Consider the following 19,427-nt stretch of genomic DNA (forward strand, 5'->3'; position numbering starts at 1 on the left):
TGTAAGAGGTGGATATTCAGGGGCACAGGAAGAAAGAAGATGGAAAAGGTGATTGAAGAGTGGCCAGGAGCAAGACAATGCACAAAAGCTGGAAGGAAGATGAGGAGTACAATGCCTTATTGGGATTTAGAATGATCAGCCTAACTGAAAAAGCAAAGAGCAAGGAAAGAACAGAGTTTACTGTCTGCTGTGTCTTTTCTCCTAGAACACTAACAGTAAACTCAGCCTGGAATCTAAAGGTCAAGCTGTAAGTTTTCTGCTTGATACAGATACGCCATCACTGGTAATAAAGATTCTGTGGACTAAATTCAGTCCTCGGTTACATCTGTGCCTCCATCACTCAATTCAGTGTCAGGTTTAGGTGAAGGCAGAACTTGGCCTTGATGATGTGCACACCAGGATGGAATCTAGCACCCTCTCTCATAACTATGTTGCCTCTGCAAAGCAAACAAAGTAGTGCATAAAAGTAGGGGAAATTTATCTTTGCAAACATGGCTTTCAATACACTGAAGAAATAAGGGGGCCATTTGTACATAGTTATTTTTTATGACCGTAACTTCACTTTGAGTATCACTGATTGTCCTGCTAAGTGCCAGCTTCAACAAAAAAATCCCACTCTATAGTTGCCAGTAGGTGGAAATGTTTTCTGACTGCCAGGCCTGTCAGCTTGCTGCACTCAACTTGCTGCACTCTCTCTTTCCTGCATATCACCAGTAATGAAGATTCTGCAATCCAAAGTATGCCCTCAGTGACATTTCTGGAAATCCATGGCCTTTGGGGATTTACAGTACACAGATGTGACTGACTGGCCTTGTAAGTGCAACTTAGAAAACCATGTGGTTGATGAGACAACACAAGGAAAAGAATCCAGCTCTGTCTCTCTTAGGTATGTTGGCTCTGTGGGGCTAACAAGAGTAATATAGAGTAAAAGCATATTGTGATCACTGCAGTAAGCCAACGTGACACAATACACACAGGAAATAGCTCTGCTGCACTTTAAGGGATTTAGATCCACCAAAATGTCAGGCCTTCCCCCAAAGTTTAAGGGACACTTACTGGTCAAACAGACATTTTCCTGGTATAGCCTATTTACTGCCTGATTCTCTTTTTTCAACCTCAGTTTTCTCCCTGCTCCATTTTCCCTGCTCCCATGATGAGAATAATTGGATCTGTGAGTCCTTATGGAGGAAGGAAAGAAGGGAATGGGGGTAAGGAACTGAGTAGGGCTGAATGAGTGATTCTTTATAACTGAGTTAAAAGCCAGCACCTCTCAGCTGTTTCTCCCTGTTTCATTTAATAAAAAGCTTTGGCTATTCATTTACTTTCCTTGTGCAATATTTATATTAAGCATTTCAAATAACTATATTGAAAGGTTGTCTGGTTTCACAGTAGTATCTGCAAGCACCTCTCTAGAAAAAATCATTATTTTGTGATTTCACATCACTTCTTGGAGAGAACCCTACAGCAACAGTACATTAGAAGAACTATTCTTCCTTTCTCCAGTGGCAAAGGCAAACCTGCATCATAAAAGGCCATGCAGCTGGATGATGATGATGATTGATGATGATGCGCGATCACTCGTTACCGAGTATGATCATCTTCCGTGGGAGTTATGGGTCCTCAGGTGGCTAATAAGGTCAATCCTTGAACCATAAGTTCTATTACAATGAGGGCGGATTATTTCAGGCTCAGCAGGAGGCTGTTGACCATGACTGGAGACCAGTCTCTCCTTCCTCCTGCACCTCTTGTCCTCTTCGGCTTGTCGGCGAGCAAGTCCAAAATGCAGGGGACCATCATGTAGGACTTCACTCCATTTTAAGAGATCCTGGGCAAGTGTCTCTCAAATATCAATGTCAATATTACATTTTTTTAGGTTGTCCTTCAGCAAGTCCTTATAACGCTTCCGTTGTCCACCCATGTTACGGTACCCTTCTTTCAGCGGAGAGAACAGGACCTGTTTTGGGAGGCGATGGTCTGGCATCCAGCAAGACTAACCCCCTCCCCATGTTGGGTGAGCAGAGTGGATCCTTAAAGGGACTGTTCAGTCGTGGGTGCAGCTGCCGAGATGCTCGACCCGCCTCAATCCTCAGGCAAGACAACTATCACACACCCACCGCCTGCATGTCGGTCTGTGACTAGGAACTTCCGGATTTCACTGTCCTGTTCCCATCGCCACTCACCAATCACCACCAGACTTTTGACTTGTGCAAATGTTACTTTCCCTAAAACTGGAAGATGCCTGTGTGGGACTTCTTTTAAAGTGAGGAGACTGGTGCACAACATTCACCACACTACCCTTGACAGATAGAGGACTTGAAACCAATGGCATGGACACCATGATGACTGGAAATCCTCAGTTTGCTGCAGCCTTCATCCATCTTCACAGCTGTTGTAACATTACATAACAGCTGTATACCAGGACTCTAGCCTTCCCTATGCTGAGACTAAAGTTATGTCTACACTACTGCGGGATCGATGCTGCTGCAATCAATGTACCGGGGGTCGATTTAGTGGATCTAGTGAACACCTGTTGGATCATATTAAAGAAGTTCTGTATTAAAATCACAAATGAGTTTGATTCCCCATAGTTTAAATTCCAGGGTATTACTAATTAAGAGGTCTCTTGGTTTTTGGTACTGTTTCTCTCCCTCTGTGTGTGAAACTTGCAAGCTGCTAATTGTGTTAGTACATTCTAAGACAGAGTCTGTTCTCAAAGCAATTCACAGAGACTCAAAGCAATACTCTAACAACAGAAACAGCACCCAGAGACTCCCCGCCCTTTTGTTGTATTAACAATTGTGATTAAAATAGAGATAGAGGATGTATGTGGATGGATGCTTGGTGTGGATAATAACTGAATGATCAGGGAGGTGCCAGCCTAAGAATCCAGTGTCCATCGGCTGAAGAAGGCGTCAAGTGGAAATAACCAGAGGACCCCCGGAGGGCAGACTGGAATCCTCCCAACAGCCTCAAGAATGGGAGAACCAAAGAACAAGATAACATCTTGGAGCCGTCAGGAATGTGCCATCTGCTGATTGATTCAGCAACAGCATGATGCAGCAATTCCCATAGACTGGCATAGGAAGAAATTCCTGTAAAAATAGACTCTAAAAAGTAAGAACTTTGGGGTCTGATTCTGCAAACCAACTTCCAGGAGCATCAGATGAGCATCTGACAAGGCCCTGCTCCCTCCTCATGTCCAGGCCACCTGGCCAGTGGCTTGGCATGAGCAACTTTAAGGCTGGTAACTATGATAACAACTTTGCAGAACCTGTGTGTGTGTGTGTGTGTGTATGAATGAATGTGTGAATAAATATGAGATTGAATGGAAAGTTATAGCTATAACTAACTGCTTACTATGATAACAACCTTGCAGAACCTGTGTGTGTGTGTGTGTGTGTGTGTGTGTATGAATGAATGTGTGAATAAAGATGAGATTGAATGGAATGTTACAGCTGTAACTAACTGCTTACTATGATTCTTTCTGTATTCACAATAAATGTGGTATTTTGCCTTTTTCCCTTTAATAAGATCCTGCTGGTTTTTATTTTATTGGTACGACACACCCACTAAATCGATGGCAGAGTGCTCTCTGGTCGACTCCGGTACTCCACCGGGAATGAGAGGAGTAAGGTAAGTCAATGGGAGAGTATCTCCCATCAACCCAGTGCGGTGCAGTCACCGCAGTAAATCAACCTAAGCTATGTCGACTCCAGCTACATTAGTGATGTAGCTGGAGTCACGTAACTTAGTGTAGACATAGCCTAACACTTAAAGCATTAGACCTAAAAACCATTGGGAGAGAAAAGTTTCAAGGGAGATATCTCTTCCTCTGTGTGAGATTCCTGTCTTTAGCTTTTAGCCATTTAGACTGCAGTGCTGGTATAATCCAGGTCTGCAAGCTACTGGCATCTGAAAATCCACACAGAGTGTGTGGGAGGATGAGAGCACAGCAATGAAACAGGAGGGTGTGTTACCAGAGCATCTGTAAAATATACTGATTGAGCACATCTCCGCAAAAGCATTTTCTGGCCAGGTTCCTATTGCACTGTGGCCCAATTAAAGTTACTGTTTCCTGGTGGAACTCCCAGGGGAGGGCTGTGGGTTTGTAGCTACCCTTCCTAGAGAATACATGTACCTCTCTCACCAGGAGGGTAAATCCAGTCCTCTGTGATCCCTGTGTTCAGGTACAGTTAACATATCACAGTCCTTGGTTATTTCAGATGAAGCCCAGGCCTTTCCCACTGCCAAGCAAGGAGATGTGAGCCTTGTTTTGAAGACAAGTACATTTCAGAAACTAAGACAATATCAACAGTAACTTGATTTGGGGTTTTTTTCCTACATTCTGTGTGGAAAAAATAAAACTGGATTTGGGTGGGAAAGTAGGATTGGTTGTTTGTTTTGCCTTTACAGGGGCTATTTTTGTATTTTATTTATTTTGAAGTGATAGAAAAACACCAGTATTCTTTGCAGAAGTGTTTAGTTTATTTTATAAAGTCTTTGCTTTGTAGAGTAGTACAGCAGAACCAATAATTATTCAGAGCTGATAACTACTACCATTCCCATTAGCAATTATTTTACTTGAAATGCTCACTGCAAGTATGAAAAGTAAAGACAGAGTAAGTGACAGTCCAGGTAATATTTGCTTTGATTTGCACATATTTAAAAATTCACATAATTCTATACTCTTCATTGCATTATGAAATTTCTTATTCTACTGGTTTCTTCTTTTTCTCTTTCTCTTGCTAGTCCATCAACTTTATCTGAAGCACTTTCTTGTTTGAAATAAATAGTGGGGTGGAAAAACATATAATAAACAATAAGACAAATAATACCTAACACCAGAGTGAGAAAAACTGTGATGCTCACAAATGTAAAATATAATTGCTCAGTAACTGAAGTCTTCCAGAACACAAACATTATGCCTGAAGTTACAAGCACATGAGTGGCATAATAACTAGAAATATGTATTTTTGTTTGTTCCCCCTTGACATTAAAAAATGTAAAAATAAGAATGATCCCAACAACAGTCCTGTATAAAAATTCCATCCTCTTAGATTTGCAAAACATAGTGTGTTGCTTCAAAGTCCAGCTGAAGCCCAAGGTCCAAAGAAATATTAGCAGAAATATACTACTTATGATATTTAATAGGGTGGCCAGTGCAATACTCAGTATCCAAGAAGTCAGTGTGAACAGTTTATACAAGAGGTACAGTAACTTAGGAGGCACCCCAGCAAATTGATTTTTATCAGGCAGAGATTTTCGTAATGATATCTGATAGTCAAGTGTTGACCAAGAAATGCTGCAGAAAGATGTGATGATGGAAGCATCTAAATAAAACACAAGGATAGATGTTAGTTCCATGGAAAAACTTAATATATTTTTACTTAAACATTCTTTATATCTGAGAGGAAGAATGGTCCTGTTGTTGGGGCACTTGTGAGTCCCAGGTTCAATTCCTTGCTCCTCCACTAATTTCTGTGTGACCTTGGGCAAGTTACTTAGCCTTTTATGTTCCTCAGTTCCCCATCTGTAAAATGGGGATAATAGCACTGCCCTACATCACAGAGGTGTTGTGAGGAGGAATATATTAAAGACTGTGAGGAGCTCAGTAATGGGAGCCATAGAAGTACCTTAGATATCTACCTATTCAATAAGTGAAAACAAAATAGACTACTCTGAAATGATTCCGTTGGTTACATCCATTAGCTTTCACTTATCAAACACAATACAATGTTATTCTTAAATATTATTATTACATATTACAGTGAAACTTTTCCCAGAGTTTAGTAAAATAGATAACCTAATAGAGGAAGTTTTAAACTAAATGTTAAATAAAATTGTACTGGGATATGACAGGGAATACATTAAAGTTTTACCTGATACTAGGGATTGCCTTCTTAGTGGAGATTTAACTATATTCAACTTTCAAATGAGAGAGACTTACACTGACTGAAGGCAGCCTTGTCATGCTCCATCAGGATGTAAATCTGAAGAATGAGCTGGGGTGTCGTCTTCAGGAAAGTCTTAAATACCCTGAGCATACTAATATCAGCCAATGCATCGATGGCACGTTTATGAATGATACTGGCAGGGCCCCCAGTAAGTTCATCTCCAGAGCTGTTTTGTTTAAAAGCAGCCTGGTAGCCACCTTTCAATGCAAACCAATACCTACAAAGAGAAATATATATATAAAAACTTGGTTAGACAGAGTTTTTTTTAAAGCACTGTTCTACAAAATACTGAAAACTAGTTAAGATTTTAGCCATTTTGTTCTCAGTTCAAAGTATCATTATTTGTTTTTAATTCTCTTTGAATGGGAACCTTTACTTCTTACTAATGCAAAATGCACATTGAGGTTAATGTTAGTAATGGGTGCAATCAAAGAAACTAAATTGAATGGAATGAGATTGGCCTGAGTAAAGACCATAGGATTGAGTTAATTAACTTTAATTTCTTTAAACAGGATATATTTCTGAATCTCCCCTTTGCTTCCTTCTTGTCCCCTTCACTTTAGGATGACACTTTCATTTTTCATGCACCCAGATCCCTAGATGTACACATGCAAACTGGAGATTGTGCATACATGAAACTATGTGTGTATGCATGTATCCCCTAACATGCACATCAGCTGATTTGCACATCTACATCAAAATTGTGCTTTCTTTTGTGGGTTCATTTTTTTAAATGTAGCCCTAATTCTTTAAGCTGTTTCTTTTCTAAGGAACCCAAGAGACTTTCAATACAGAAAATAACTCTCAGGACACACATATTTCATACAATGATATGATCTGGATGGTGTCATATGATAAATCAGATTCTTTGTCAGATATTGAGGGCGTATAAATGACCTCTCAAAACACTTCTATTTTGTCCTTAAGGCTATATAATCATTTCCTTTGAAAGAAAACTAAATGGAATGATACATTATACTGGAGCTAGTGAATCATGACAGATTTACTTCCTGCCTTGTGAAGTACCTTTTCTGTTCAAGATATCTGTATTGCCATGTGGGAGACCTATGTTTAATTCCCAGTACCAAGTCATTTGTTTTTCAGTCCTAGAGGAGTTGGTAGGGCTGTGGAAATAGAGTGCTTAGTTTTAGCCCCTTGAGGGGAGGGAATACTAAACTCTAGTCAAAAGAGACACCATTTGGACATTTAAGGAAGCAACTGTGATCATCTGCACACAGAAATCTATTCAGTCCTCCTTGGGGAAAAAAATGATAGCTGCAAGCAGATGTAGGACCAGATCCACAGCTGGTGTAAATCAGTGTAGATCCTTTGATGTCAGGAGTTACACCTGTGCTACCTAAGGATCTGGCCCATTGCCTCCAAAGTGGAAGTTTAAAGTAGGGTGAGGAAAGCCCTGCAGATAGTAGGTATGGTGAGCCAAGTCTAAAAGAACAGGCTCTAAGGGATAATTACATCATTTATTTCCTGTGGAATTGTTTAGCAATAAACAAAGAGTCTTTCAGAACCAGTTAGCAATGAACATACAAGAAAGAAAATCTCCTAATAAGTATCCATGAAGGCCTCACCCCGTCATCTTTCAAGGCAAAGTAACAATCTCTTCCACACCACCTGCTGCTCACAAACTGGGAAGAATTAGTGGGGGAAGCAAAAGTGGATGGGAATCTGGGAGGCAGTGACCATGAGTTGGTTGAGTTCAGGATCCTGACACAGGGAAGAAAGGTAAGCAGCAGGATACGGACCCTGGACTTCAGGAAAGCAGACTTCGACTCCCTCAGGGAACGGATGGGTAGGATCCCCTGGGGGACTAACATGAAGGGGAAAGGAGTCCAGGAGAGCTGGCTGTATTTCAAGGAATCCCTGTTGAGGTTACAGGGACAAACCATCCCGATGTGTCGAAAGAATAGTAAATATGGCAGGCGACCAGCTTGGCTTAACGGTGAAATCCTAGCGGATCTTAAACATAAAAAAGAAGCTTACAAGAAGTGGAAGATTGGACATATGACCAGGGAAGAGTATAAAAATATTACTCGGGCATGTAGGAATGAAATCAGGAGAGCCGCCTGGAGCTGCAGCTAGCAAGAGATGTCAAGAGTAACAAGAAGGGTTTCTTCAGGTATGTTGGCAACAAGAAGAAAGCCAAGGAAAGTGTGGGCCCCTTACTGAATGAGGGAGGCAACCTAGTGACAGAGGATGTGGAAAAAGCTAATGTACTCAATGCTTTTTTTGCCTCTGTCTTCACTAACAAGGTCAGCTCCCAGACTGCTGCGCTGGGCATCACAACATGGGGAGTAGATGGCCAGCCCTCTGTGGAGAAAGAGGTGTTTAGGGACTATTTAGAAAAGCTGGACGTGCACAAGTCCATGGGGCCGGACGCGTTGCATCCGAGAGTGCTAAAGGAATTGGCGGCTGTGATTGCAGAGCCATTGGCCATTATCTTGAAAACTCGTGGCGAACGGGGGAAGTCCCGGATAACTGGAAAAAGGCTAATGTAGTGCCAATCTTTAAAAAAGGGAAGAAGGAGGATCCTGGGAACTACAGGCCAGTCAGCCTCACCTCAGTCCCCGGAAAAATCATGGAGCAGGTCCTCAAGGAATCAATCCTGAAGCACTTACATGAGAGGAAAGTGATCAGGAACAGCCAGCATGGATTCACCAAGGGAAGGTCATGCCTGACTAATCTAATCGCCTTTTATGATGAGATTACTGGTTCTGTGGATGAAGGGAAAGCAGTGGATGTATTGTTTCTTGACTTTAGCAAAGCTTTTGACACAGTCTCCCACAGTATTCTTGTCAGCAAGTTAAAGAAGTATGGGCTGGATGAATGCACTATAAGGTGGGTAGCAAGTTGGCTAGATTGTCGGGCTCAACGGGTAGTGATCAATGGCTCCATGTCTAGTTGGCAGCCGGTGTCAAGTGGAGTGCCCCAGGGGTCGGTCCTGGGGCCGGTTTTGTTCAATATCTTCATAAATGATCTGGAGGATGGTGTGGATTGCACTCTCAGCAAATTTGCGGATGATACTAAACTAGGAGGAGTGGTAGATACGCTGGAGGGCAGGGATAGGATACAGAGGGACCTTGACAAATTGGAGGATTGGGCCAAAAGAAATCTGATGAGGTTCAATAAGGATAAGTGCAGGGTCCTGCACTTAGGACGGAAGAACCGAATGCACCGCTACAGACTAGGGACCGAATGGCTAGGCAGCAGTTCTGTGGAAAAGGACCTAGGGGTGACAGTGGACGAGAAGCTGGATATGAGTCAGCAGTGTGCCCTTGTTGCCAAGAAGGCCAATGGCATTTTGGGATGTATAAGTAGGGGCATAGCGAGCAGATCGAGGGACGTGATTGTCCCCCTCTATTCGACATTGGTGAGGCCTCATCTGGAGTAGTGTGTCCACTTTTGGGCCCCACACTACAAGAAGGATGTGGATAAATTGGAGAGAGTCCAGCGAAGGGCAACAAAAATGATTAGGGGTCTGGAACACATGACTTATGAGGAGAGGCTGAGGGAACTGGGATTGTTTAGTCTGCAGAAGAGAAGAATGAGGGGGGATTTGATAGCTGCTTTCAACTACCTGAGAGGTGGTTCCAGAGAGGATGGTTCTAGACTATTCTCAGTGGTAGAAGAGGACAGGACAAGGAGTAACGGTCTCAAGTTGCAGTGGGGGAGGTTTAGGTTGGATATTAGGAAAAAAATTTTCACTAGGAGGGTGGTGAAACACTGGAATGCGTTACCTAAGGAGGTGGTAGAATCTCCTTCCTTAGAAGTTTTTAAGGTCAGGCTTGACAAAGCCCTGGCTGGGATGATTTAATTGGAGATTGGTCCTGCTTTGAGCAGGGGGTTGGACTAGATGACCTCCTGAGGTCCCTTCCAACCCTGATATTCTATGATTCTATGATTCTATGAGTGCTTGCCCAGTCTCTGCTTTTAAGTGATTCATAAACATCTGGTGTGCAAATTGTCTGCTGAAGAGAGACCATTCAGTTATCATTGATTCCACTTTCAAATCCCTGGAACTTCCACTAGCCTTGTCCAGAGAACCGATTCTAACTCCACTATTGGCAAAACAGTGGAAAAACAGCCATTCCACTAGGGAATTAACTTTTATTTTCCCTACTTTTTTTGGTGGTGTGTCCCGTGGCTAGGGTTTTCCTGAGAAGGCTGGTTCCAGCTCTGAAATATATACTAACAGTGAACACATCTTAGAAGTTCAGATTAGGCTCAAAGTAGCATCCAAAAGTTTGGACACTTGTCTGACATGTTCAAACCTCTTTGCTTTTCAAATCAGACTGTAAAACACACCCAAAAAAAACCATCTTGACTCGATTTGTGCCTGAAATACCACTAAAAAAAAAATAGGCTGTTTTCAGAGATGCTGAAATGCCATGATCTTTCTAAAGCTCAAAAATATTCATATTTTGAGGTAAGTTTCTTAATTTAGCCAAACCATGTTTTATACTGCTGCCCGTCACCATAGTACTGAGAGCTTTCCATGTAAAATTGATAGTCATTCTGAAAGGATTCTAATGCAGGGACAGTTTAAGCACAGCTCAGACTCCTTGCAGAGCCATTCTAGGGGGCTTCCAGGCACAAGGCCCAAAATTCCAAGTGTGACCTCTCTCCCTACATTTGGCCAACTATCCTATGGTGCTAGCTGGGGGTTCCACACCAGGGACATGAGTGGGGAAAATAGTGATTGTTTACAGAAATGGTGAATGCATCTGATGACTGAGTTAAAATGGGGAAGCTACAACCACACCTGGCTGCTTCAGCAGAGAGACCAGTAGTGAATAGGCATGGAAACTGAACTACCCTTTTCATCAGTGTAGGTGGGTGATCCCTCCAGGTCAGGGGTGAGGCACATTGGTGGGGACAGCCTGCAGTGCTGCAGCTCATGATATTTCTGTTCAGCAGACAGATTTCAGTCACCTGAATTTTAACTATGACACCTTTCACCAGCATTAAGGGCCAAATCCTGCTCTGTGGCCATGGAGGATACAGGTCCTATGACAATGCTTTGCTTTAACAGAGGAAAAGGAGAGAGGTGGGATTTGAACATCTATGCCACCTACCTGCTGCAGTGATCTGCTTTGTGTGGGCTCCCTGTGTCCCAGCAATGCACTACCCATTGTCCCCAAAGAAGGCAGAGTGTACACCAGCCTCGGGGCTAAGCATTGCAGTCCTGAAGCAGCAGTCACAGCTACAGAGCAGCTACGTTACTACTTCATGGCCTAGAGCAGTGGTCTCCAAACTGGGGTGCACACACCCCAGGGGGTGTGCGAGATGATCCCAGGGGGTGCGCGGCAGCAGGATCACCGCCAGACGGCACTCTGCCATTTTTGTTCTTCGGCAGAAGCTCTGCATGTCCAGGGCTGGTGTTCCCCTCCGGCGGCCCGCCTGTGGCAGGTCTTCCGATCTTCTTCTTTCAGCAGCACGCCTGCAGCAGGTCTTCTGGTCTTCACCCTGGGGGTGCGTGAGCCAAAAAGTTTGGAGACCACTGGCCTAGAGGGCTGATTCCATGCCCTTCTCCTTGCAGAGATTCTTACAATGCAACCTTGACATACAAGCTGTGCACTACTTCCATGATTTGGCTCTGACGCCATTACTTAAAAGAAAGAAACTCACAGGTGGAATTGTTTTCTTGTATTACATTTGTTGCATATCTGTTTTACTGTGTTCTGAGTAATCTTCCATAAATAAAATCCTACACTGCTTGGCAAAACATCTGTAACTTTTTCAAGTTATAAAACAATTAAGAATGCAAACATCTGGTTCTTGCCTCTGAAATGTAAACAACTGTATAGTTTGCAATGTTTTCAAGAAAAACTGTTAAAGTAAATCAACCTGTTACACACACTCAACCATCAGAGCCTGAGTTTGTCCAAACACCAAGTAAGTGCAAATCTGATGCACTGAATATGAGCTCCAGAGCTCAGACCTGGGGGAGCAGATGTGGTAAGAGGTGAATACCACATATGTTGTTAAAGGGATTCCTCCAGAATAAGATGTGTACTAGATATTATAGAATCATAGGACTAGAAGGCATCTTGAGAGGTCATCTAGTCCAGTCCCCTGCCTCATGGCAGGACTAAGTATTATCTAGACCATTCCTGACAGGTGTTTGTTTAATCTGCTCTTTAAAATTTCCAATGATGGAGATTCCACAACCTCCCTAGGGGTTATCATGTCCCCAGCTGTTATCATGTCCCCTCTTGGTCTTCTCTTTTCCAGACTAAACAAACCCAGTTTTTTCAATCTTCCTTCATAGGTCACGTTTTCTGGAACTTTAATCATTTTTGTCGCTCTTCTCTGGATTCTCTCCAGTTTGTCCACATCCTTCTTTAAATGTGGCACCCAGAACTGGACACAATACTCCAGTTGAGGCTTAAACAGTGCAGAGTAGAGTGAAAGAATTATTTCTCATGTCTTGCTTACAACACTCCTGCTAATACATCTCAGAATGATGTTCGCTTTTTTTGCAACAGCGTTACACTGTTGACTCATATTTAGCTTGTGGTCCACTATGACCCCCAGATCCCTTTCTGCAGTATTCCTTCCTAGTCATTCATTTCCCATTTTGTATGTGTGCAACTGATTGTTCCTTCCTAAATGGAGTACTTTGCATTTGTTCTTCTTGAATTTCATCCTATTTACTTCAGACCATTTCTCCACTTTGTCCAGATCATTTTGAATTTTAATCCTATCTTCCAAAGCACTTGCATCCCCTCCCAGGTTGGTATCGTCCGCAAACTTTATAAGTGTACTCTCTATGCCAGGGGTCTCAAACACGTGGCCCACTGGGTTATTTTCTGCGGCCCGCCAGCTTCCCGCAGCCCCCTCCCCGCCTCCCCAGCGTTTACGTAGAGCGGCTCCGGCCCTGCGTGCACCAGGGGCAGGGCAGGCTCCCTCCCTGCCTGCCCTGCCCCCGCACCACTCCGGAAAGTGGCCGGAACCTGGGGGGGAGGAGGAGGGGGGCCACAGGGGTCTGTGTGTTGCCCTGGCCTCTCTTCCAGGTACCTCCCCCGAAGCGCCCATTGGCCGGGAATGGGGAACCGCGGCCAATGGGTGCTTCGGGGGAGGTACCTAGAGGAGCAGCCAGGAAAACACACAGACCCCTTTGCCCCCCACCCCAGGTTCCGGTCGCTTCCTGGAGCGGCGCAGGGGCAGGGCGGGCAGGGAGCCTGCCCTGCCCCCAGTGTGCGCCGGGCCGGATCCACCCCCCGAACCCCTCCTGCATCCTGACCCCCTGCCCTGAGCCCCCTGCTGCACTCCGCACCTCTGCCCTGAGCCCCTGCCGCACCCCGCACCCCTCCTGCACTCCCTGGGGGCAGGGAGGAGGCAGAGTTGGGGTGGAGGTTTCAGGGAAGGGGTTGGAATGGGGGCAGGGGTAGGAAAAGGCGGGGCAGGGCGGGGCCTCATGGAAGGGGTGGAATGGGGGCGGGGCCAGGGCAGTGGGTGGGGGGGTGGTCAGTGGTGCATCCCTCGGACCAATGTACTAGTCCTCATGTGGCCCTCGTGGTCATTTGAGTTTGAGACCCCTGCTTTATGCCATTATCTAAATCATTGATGAAGATATTGAACAGAACCAGATCCAGAACTGATCCCTGCAGGACCCCACTTGTTAAGTCCTTCCAGCATGACTGTGAACCACCGATAACTACTCTCTGGGAACGGTTTTCCAACCAGTTTTGCACCCACCTTATAGGATCTCCATCTAGGTTGCATTTCCCTAGTTTGTTTATGAGAAGGTCATGCGAGACAGTATCAAAAGCTTTACTAAATTATCAATTATCTATTCTTTCGGGATAGATTTGTTAGACTGTTCATAAATTATAAATATTTTAGCATCCATTCTGGCCACTCAGGCAGCTCATTTGAATATAAAGCTTATACTTATATAATTTTTGAAACAACCCAACATTTCATTTAGCATCTGCAGATGAGCTGAGTGCCATAAATAAACCGACATGCAAAATCAGGTCTATGAAAAAATTTGCTCATTACAAAATAGCAACCACAGCTGTTAGGGATCCCGGCAGTTTATATATTTTAAAAGAACACATTTCATCAACTATGTTACAAATGATACCACACTTTACTAAAAGTGAAAGGTTTTTTTTTTTAAATTCACTCTTTATTATGTACTCCCTCATTTTGGACAATGAAAATAGATTGTCAGTTTCACATTTTTTAAAGTTAGTTCCAATGAATTTTGCTTTCAGTTTCTTATGTATTAGCTCATGGTTTCAATATTGGGAGGCAATACTGTAGGAGAGTGTTTAAAAGCAATATGATTTATTTTTTTAATATTTGAAAGTTGGCCTTTACCTTGTAAAAATTCCACCATGCAAAAAATGAAGTAGAAAAATCCAGTTCAGCTTCCGAGGATCAGGGCTTTCACAGTCTTCTTTAAACCATTCATAACTAAAAATCTGTACTATTATTGATGACAGACACCTAAAAACCAGTGTCAAGATACCCAAAGAATATTGTCCCTCACAGAAATAGTTACTAGTGACCCAGATATCTGCTGCAATATCAGCTACATAAATTACAATTCCAAGAACTGACATAGTAAAATTCCACTTAGTTAATTTCATTATGAGTTAGTTTTTCATTATTGTCTTTGTGTTATCACTTAATATAAGAAGGAGAAGAAGTCAGAGCATATCTAAATACACTCTTACACCGTGATACAACCTTCTCATAATGTTTCCTATGAAGGAAAGCTGTAGTGTATATTTTCAGTATGGAAAATTGAATCAAAATAAAGAGACTTCAATTTTTATGCTCTTTGCTAGAATACTAAACTAATACCATTGCTACATGTCCATTCCAGAAAGCGTACGTGTAAACATCTTTTTAATTATGCTGGTACATGTCATTCTTCCTAGTTTCTGGCTCCTGAAAAGAAGAATAAATGAAGGATCACCAATAACAAGAGCAATAATTCAGAAAAGCATAAAGCCCCCCAGCAATTCACATAATAATTTAAAAGGAAAAGCAAAGTGTATGGAGGATGCTCATGGACAATCACTGGGGAAGATAAATGTCTGACCAGTTGAAATTACTCTCCTGACAGCAGTGATTCTGAACCTTGCCCGGTATGAGTGGAACTTTCTTGTTATAAGTGGACATTTCTAAGTGTAGAGTTAAGAGATGCTAAGAAAGAAGCCCAATACCACGAGCTTTTTAAACCTCAGTTAATGTGGGTAAAGATTATGATTCCTTCCCAACACTACTCATTAAGACAGAATATTCATGAAACCAGCCTTTCTGGACTCTCAAAAGATATAAGAGAGGCAAGGTGGGTAAGGTAATATATTTTACTGGACCAACTTCTGTTGGTGACAGCACACACTTTTGATCTTATACAGAGCTCTTCTTCAGACCCTTCTTACCTCACCCACCTTGTCTCTCTAATCTCCTGGGACTAACATGGCTACAACACTTTTTTTTAAAATGTCTTCCACAGTCAATAGCTAATCCATGAGAATCTGGGCTTGTTCAAGATACTACCTTCTTCCTCTGCCTCTGAGCGCCCACAAAGAGTGGAGAACAATCATACCTTGAATACACATCATTATACAGCTACACACATTGTGTGATTGGAAGACTTTTCACTGTTTAATGGTTTTATCTTTCAGGTTTGCCCATATTCAGTGACTACAAAAGAGTACCCCTTAGGCTACTGAACAGGATCAAGGCTGTTTGCATGAATGATCATTCCTGTGAAGGAATCACTAGCCAGACCCTGCTTTACTGTAGAATATGTATCCTTATTATCGGGGGAAGCAGATTACAGTCCCTATATTAAGGTTGCCTAACAATTTCCATAATAATGATTTTTGTGACTTTTTCTTTGACAATCTCACACACCTCTCTTGTTTTCAGCAGACCTTTGATATTCAGCAGAGGGAATGTCCTTGAGGGATCAGTCTTGGGACCAATCTTCTTTAACATTTTCATTCATGACCTTGGCACAAAACGTGGGAATGTGCTAACAAAATCTGCAGACGACACAAAGTTGGGAGGTATTGCCAATACAGAGGAGGACCAGAATATCATACAAGATCTGGAGGACCTTGAAAACTGGAGAAATAGAAATGGGATGAAATTTAATAGTACTAAGTGCAAGGTCATGCACTTAGGGACTAACAAGAATTTTTGCTATAAGCTGGAGACTACTTAGTTGAAATCAATAGAAGAGGAGAAAACTTTGGGTGTATTGGTTGATCACAGGATGACTATGAGCTACCAATGAAATGTGGCTGTGCATCAGCCGAAGGATTTCCAGTAAAGATAGGGAAGTGTTATTGCCATTATGCCAGGCACTGGTGAGACCTCATCTGGAATACTGTGTGCAAGTCTGGTCTCCCATGTTTAAGGAAGATCAATTCAAACTGGAACAGGTGCAGAGAAAGGCTACTAGTATGATCAGAGGAATGGAAAACCTACCTTATGAGAGGAGACTCAAAGAGCTTGGCTTGTTTAGCCTAACCAAACAAAGGCTGAAAGGAGATATGATTGCTCTCTATAAATACATCAGAGGATAAATAGCAGGGAGGGTGAGGCGTTATTTAAGCACCAATGTTTACACAAGAACAAAGTAATATAAACTAGTCATCAACAAGTTTAGGCTTCAAATTAGACAAAGGCTTCTAACCATCAGAGGAGTGAAATTCTGGAACAACCTTCCAAGGGGAGCAGTGGGGGCAAAAAATCTAACTGGTTTCAAGACTGAGCTTGATAAGTTTATGGAGGTGATGGGATGATGAAATTGCCTACAATGGTATGTGGCCCAACCCTCCAGGATTGTCCTGGAGTATCCAGGAATTAAAGATTAAGCTTTAATTAAAGATTATGTCATGTAATGAAACCTCCAGGAATATGCCCAACCAAAATTGGTAACTCTACCCATTTGCAACTGCTAGTAGCAAAAATCCCCAGTGGTCGGAGATGGGGCACTAGATAGATAGGGCTCTGAGTTATTATAGAGAATTCTTTCCCAGGTGTCTTCCTGGGGGGTCATGCTGACATGCTCAGGGTTCAACTGATTGCCATATTTCGGATCAGGAAGGAATTTTCCCCCAAGTCAGATTGGCAGAGACCCTGGGATTTTTTTGCCTTCCTCTGCAGCATGGGGCACAGATCACTTGCTGGTTTAAACTAGAGCAAATGGTGAATTCTCTGTAACTTGAAGTCTTTAAACCATGATTTGAGGACTTCAATAACTCAGCCAGAGGTTATGGGTCTATTACAAGAGGACGGCGTGGGGGGGGGGAGGGGTGCCGGGGCGGGTTCTGTGACTTGAGATGTGCAGGATATCAGACTAGATGATCACAATGGCCCCTTCTGGCCTTAAAGTCTATGAATCTATGAGCTGTGGAACTGCATTTTCTTTGTCTCATAAAATTCCATTCAGTTTTTGTTGAATTATAAACTGTTAAAAGGCACCAGTTCCCTTCTATTCTCTCACGTGCATCAGTCAGGAAAATTTTGGCAGCATACCAAAACAACCAAACATATGAACATTCCAAAATGTCAGGCTCACACCACAACCAAAGCAGTATCAGACAGACACTTTATGGGGAACACCTGGGGGCAGCCAGCAGAGCTGGGGCAGGAGGGATTGGGAGGAAGAGAGTTGGGCTGGGCTTGCTTTGGATTTTTGTGATTTTTGGACACCTGCCCACTAAGAAGTGAACTGAGACCATTAGCTAATATGACATAGACCACAAGAAAGATTGTGACAATTCTTAATTGATATTGACCAGACCAAATTTTGAATAGTGACCTAGCTATTACGAGTCTCCTGTTCTGTCTACTTCCTATCTCAAGTCTTGGCCTGTGGCCAGTAGAGTGAGGTACTCTCAGAACTCAGATACCTGGAGTCCCTTCAACTGACAAAAAAAAAAAAACCCTGTCACTAACTTCTTCCAAATATCAAGTTCAATTGACATGATCTGGGGAGGTTAGGGGAGTAAACTTTGGTACACAGTAGTGCATGAGCTAAACCGAACTTTGCACTCACTAATATTTCATAACCTAATAATAATTCTTTCATGTATGTAATATTTAAATTGGCAACCTGATAGATATGTTTCTTCAGAAAAAAAATAAAGCTCTGAATATACTTGATATGTAAGGGTCACTTCACTTACCCTTAATATTTAACTGCCATTGCAATGGGACACAGTACCTATTGCACAGTTTTTAGGATGGAGGATGAAGAATAATATCACTATTTGAAAATATAAGAATGTAGCTATTGGCCACTACAGGAGGCAGAATAAGATATGATGAATAAACAGTCTGATCCAATATGATAAGTCTTATGCTTCTATATGGACAGGGAGAATATAATTGTTGGATTTAATATAATATATTATATTATATATATAATAGCAGGATTAACATGTATAATGTGCAATATGCTATGGGATACCTGGGGGCAAGCTTTTAGATGACTTCAGGCATGATCTGTGATTTTTGTGCCTGAAATATGTGTGTGTAAATTGGACTTCTAACTACTCATATGGGCCCAATCTCTGTACCCTTATTTCAGTATCTGAGCAACTCACAAACATTAACGAATTCATCCTCTCCACACTCTTTAATAGGGAAGTATTATAATCACTATTTTGTCAAGGTAACACAGGAATTCTGTCACGGAACCACAAACTGAATCCATATCTCCCAAACTCCACTACTGCCTTAATCACAAGACTATGCACAAATGCCTTTTTGCAGATGCATCTGAAATCTCAACTGGAAATCTGACCCTTAATGTACACAAGGGTTTATGTGTAATCTATGACAGTCCTTCCAATAGTTAAAGCATCTCCTAATACCATGTGGGGTACAAGTTCAATGCCGACTTGGAGAAGGGTGTTGTCTCCTATGCCCCACAGCACCTGGAATCTCCTAGTCCCTAATCCAAGAACTCTAGGCTCAAAACTTGCTTACCATACAAGATCTGTTAAGATATCATCCATAAGAAATACAATTTTAGTATCCGGTGCTAAAATATGTGCCCGTTCTGAAACCCAACATACCTTTTCACAGTCATTCTGAGATAGAGCAGAAGCTCTACATTTCCTGGACACTACTGTGCTAATAAGCGATGGTCACATAAACACCACCCTATACCGGAAACCTACTGACCGCAATACTTACCTACATACCTCCAGCTTCCATCCACGACACACCACACGACCCATTGTCTACAGCCAAGCTCCAAGATACAACCGCATTTGCTCCAATCCCTCAGACAGAGACAAACACCTACAAGATCTCTATCAAGTATTCTTAAAACTACAATACCCACCTGCTGAAGTGAAAAAACAGACTGACAGAGCCAGAAGAGTACCCAGAAGTCGCCTACTACAGGACAGGCCCAACAAAGAAAATAACAGAATGCCACTAGCTGCCACCTTCAGCCCCCAGCTAAAA

At 42.6% G+C, this 19,427-nt stretch overlaps 1 protein-coding gene across 2 annotated transcripts; it reads right to left on the minus strand.

Moving 5' to 3' along the window:
• Positions 1–4,468: 4,468 nt before the first annotated feature.
• On the minus strand, positions 4,469–19,068 carry XKR9 (XK related 9). Of its 2 annotated transcripts, none has more exons than XM_043539500.1 (4): positions 17,732–19,068; positions 14,301–14,672; positions 5,948–6,171; positions 4,469–5,330 (listed from the first exon to the last, which is right to left on the minus strand). In XM_043539500.1, exons 2-4 carry the CDS (start codon positions 14,570–14,572, stop codon positions 4,690–4,692), a joined length of 1,137 nt encoding a protein of 378 aa, XP_043395435.1. In that variant the 5' UTR covers positions 14,573–14,672; positions 17,732–19,068; the 3' UTR covers positions 4,469–4,689. The 2 variants fall into 2 exon arrangements, with proteins under 2 accessions (XP_043395435.1, XP_007054096.2); XM_007054034.4 differs by lacking the exon at positions 17,732–19,068 and adding an exon at positions 15,852–16,060 and having other exon boundaries at positions 14,301–14,876.
• Positions 19,069–19,427: the final 359 nt, after the last annotated feature.

This window comes from Chelonia mydas, chromosome 2, assembly GCF_015237465.2.
Source record: "Chelonia mydas isolate rCheMyd1 chromosome 2, rCheMyd1.pri.v2, whole genome shotgun sequence".
In the NCBI taxonomy this organism is placed as follows: Eukaryota; Metazoa; Chordata; order Testudines; family Cheloniidae; genus Chelonia; species Chelonia mydas.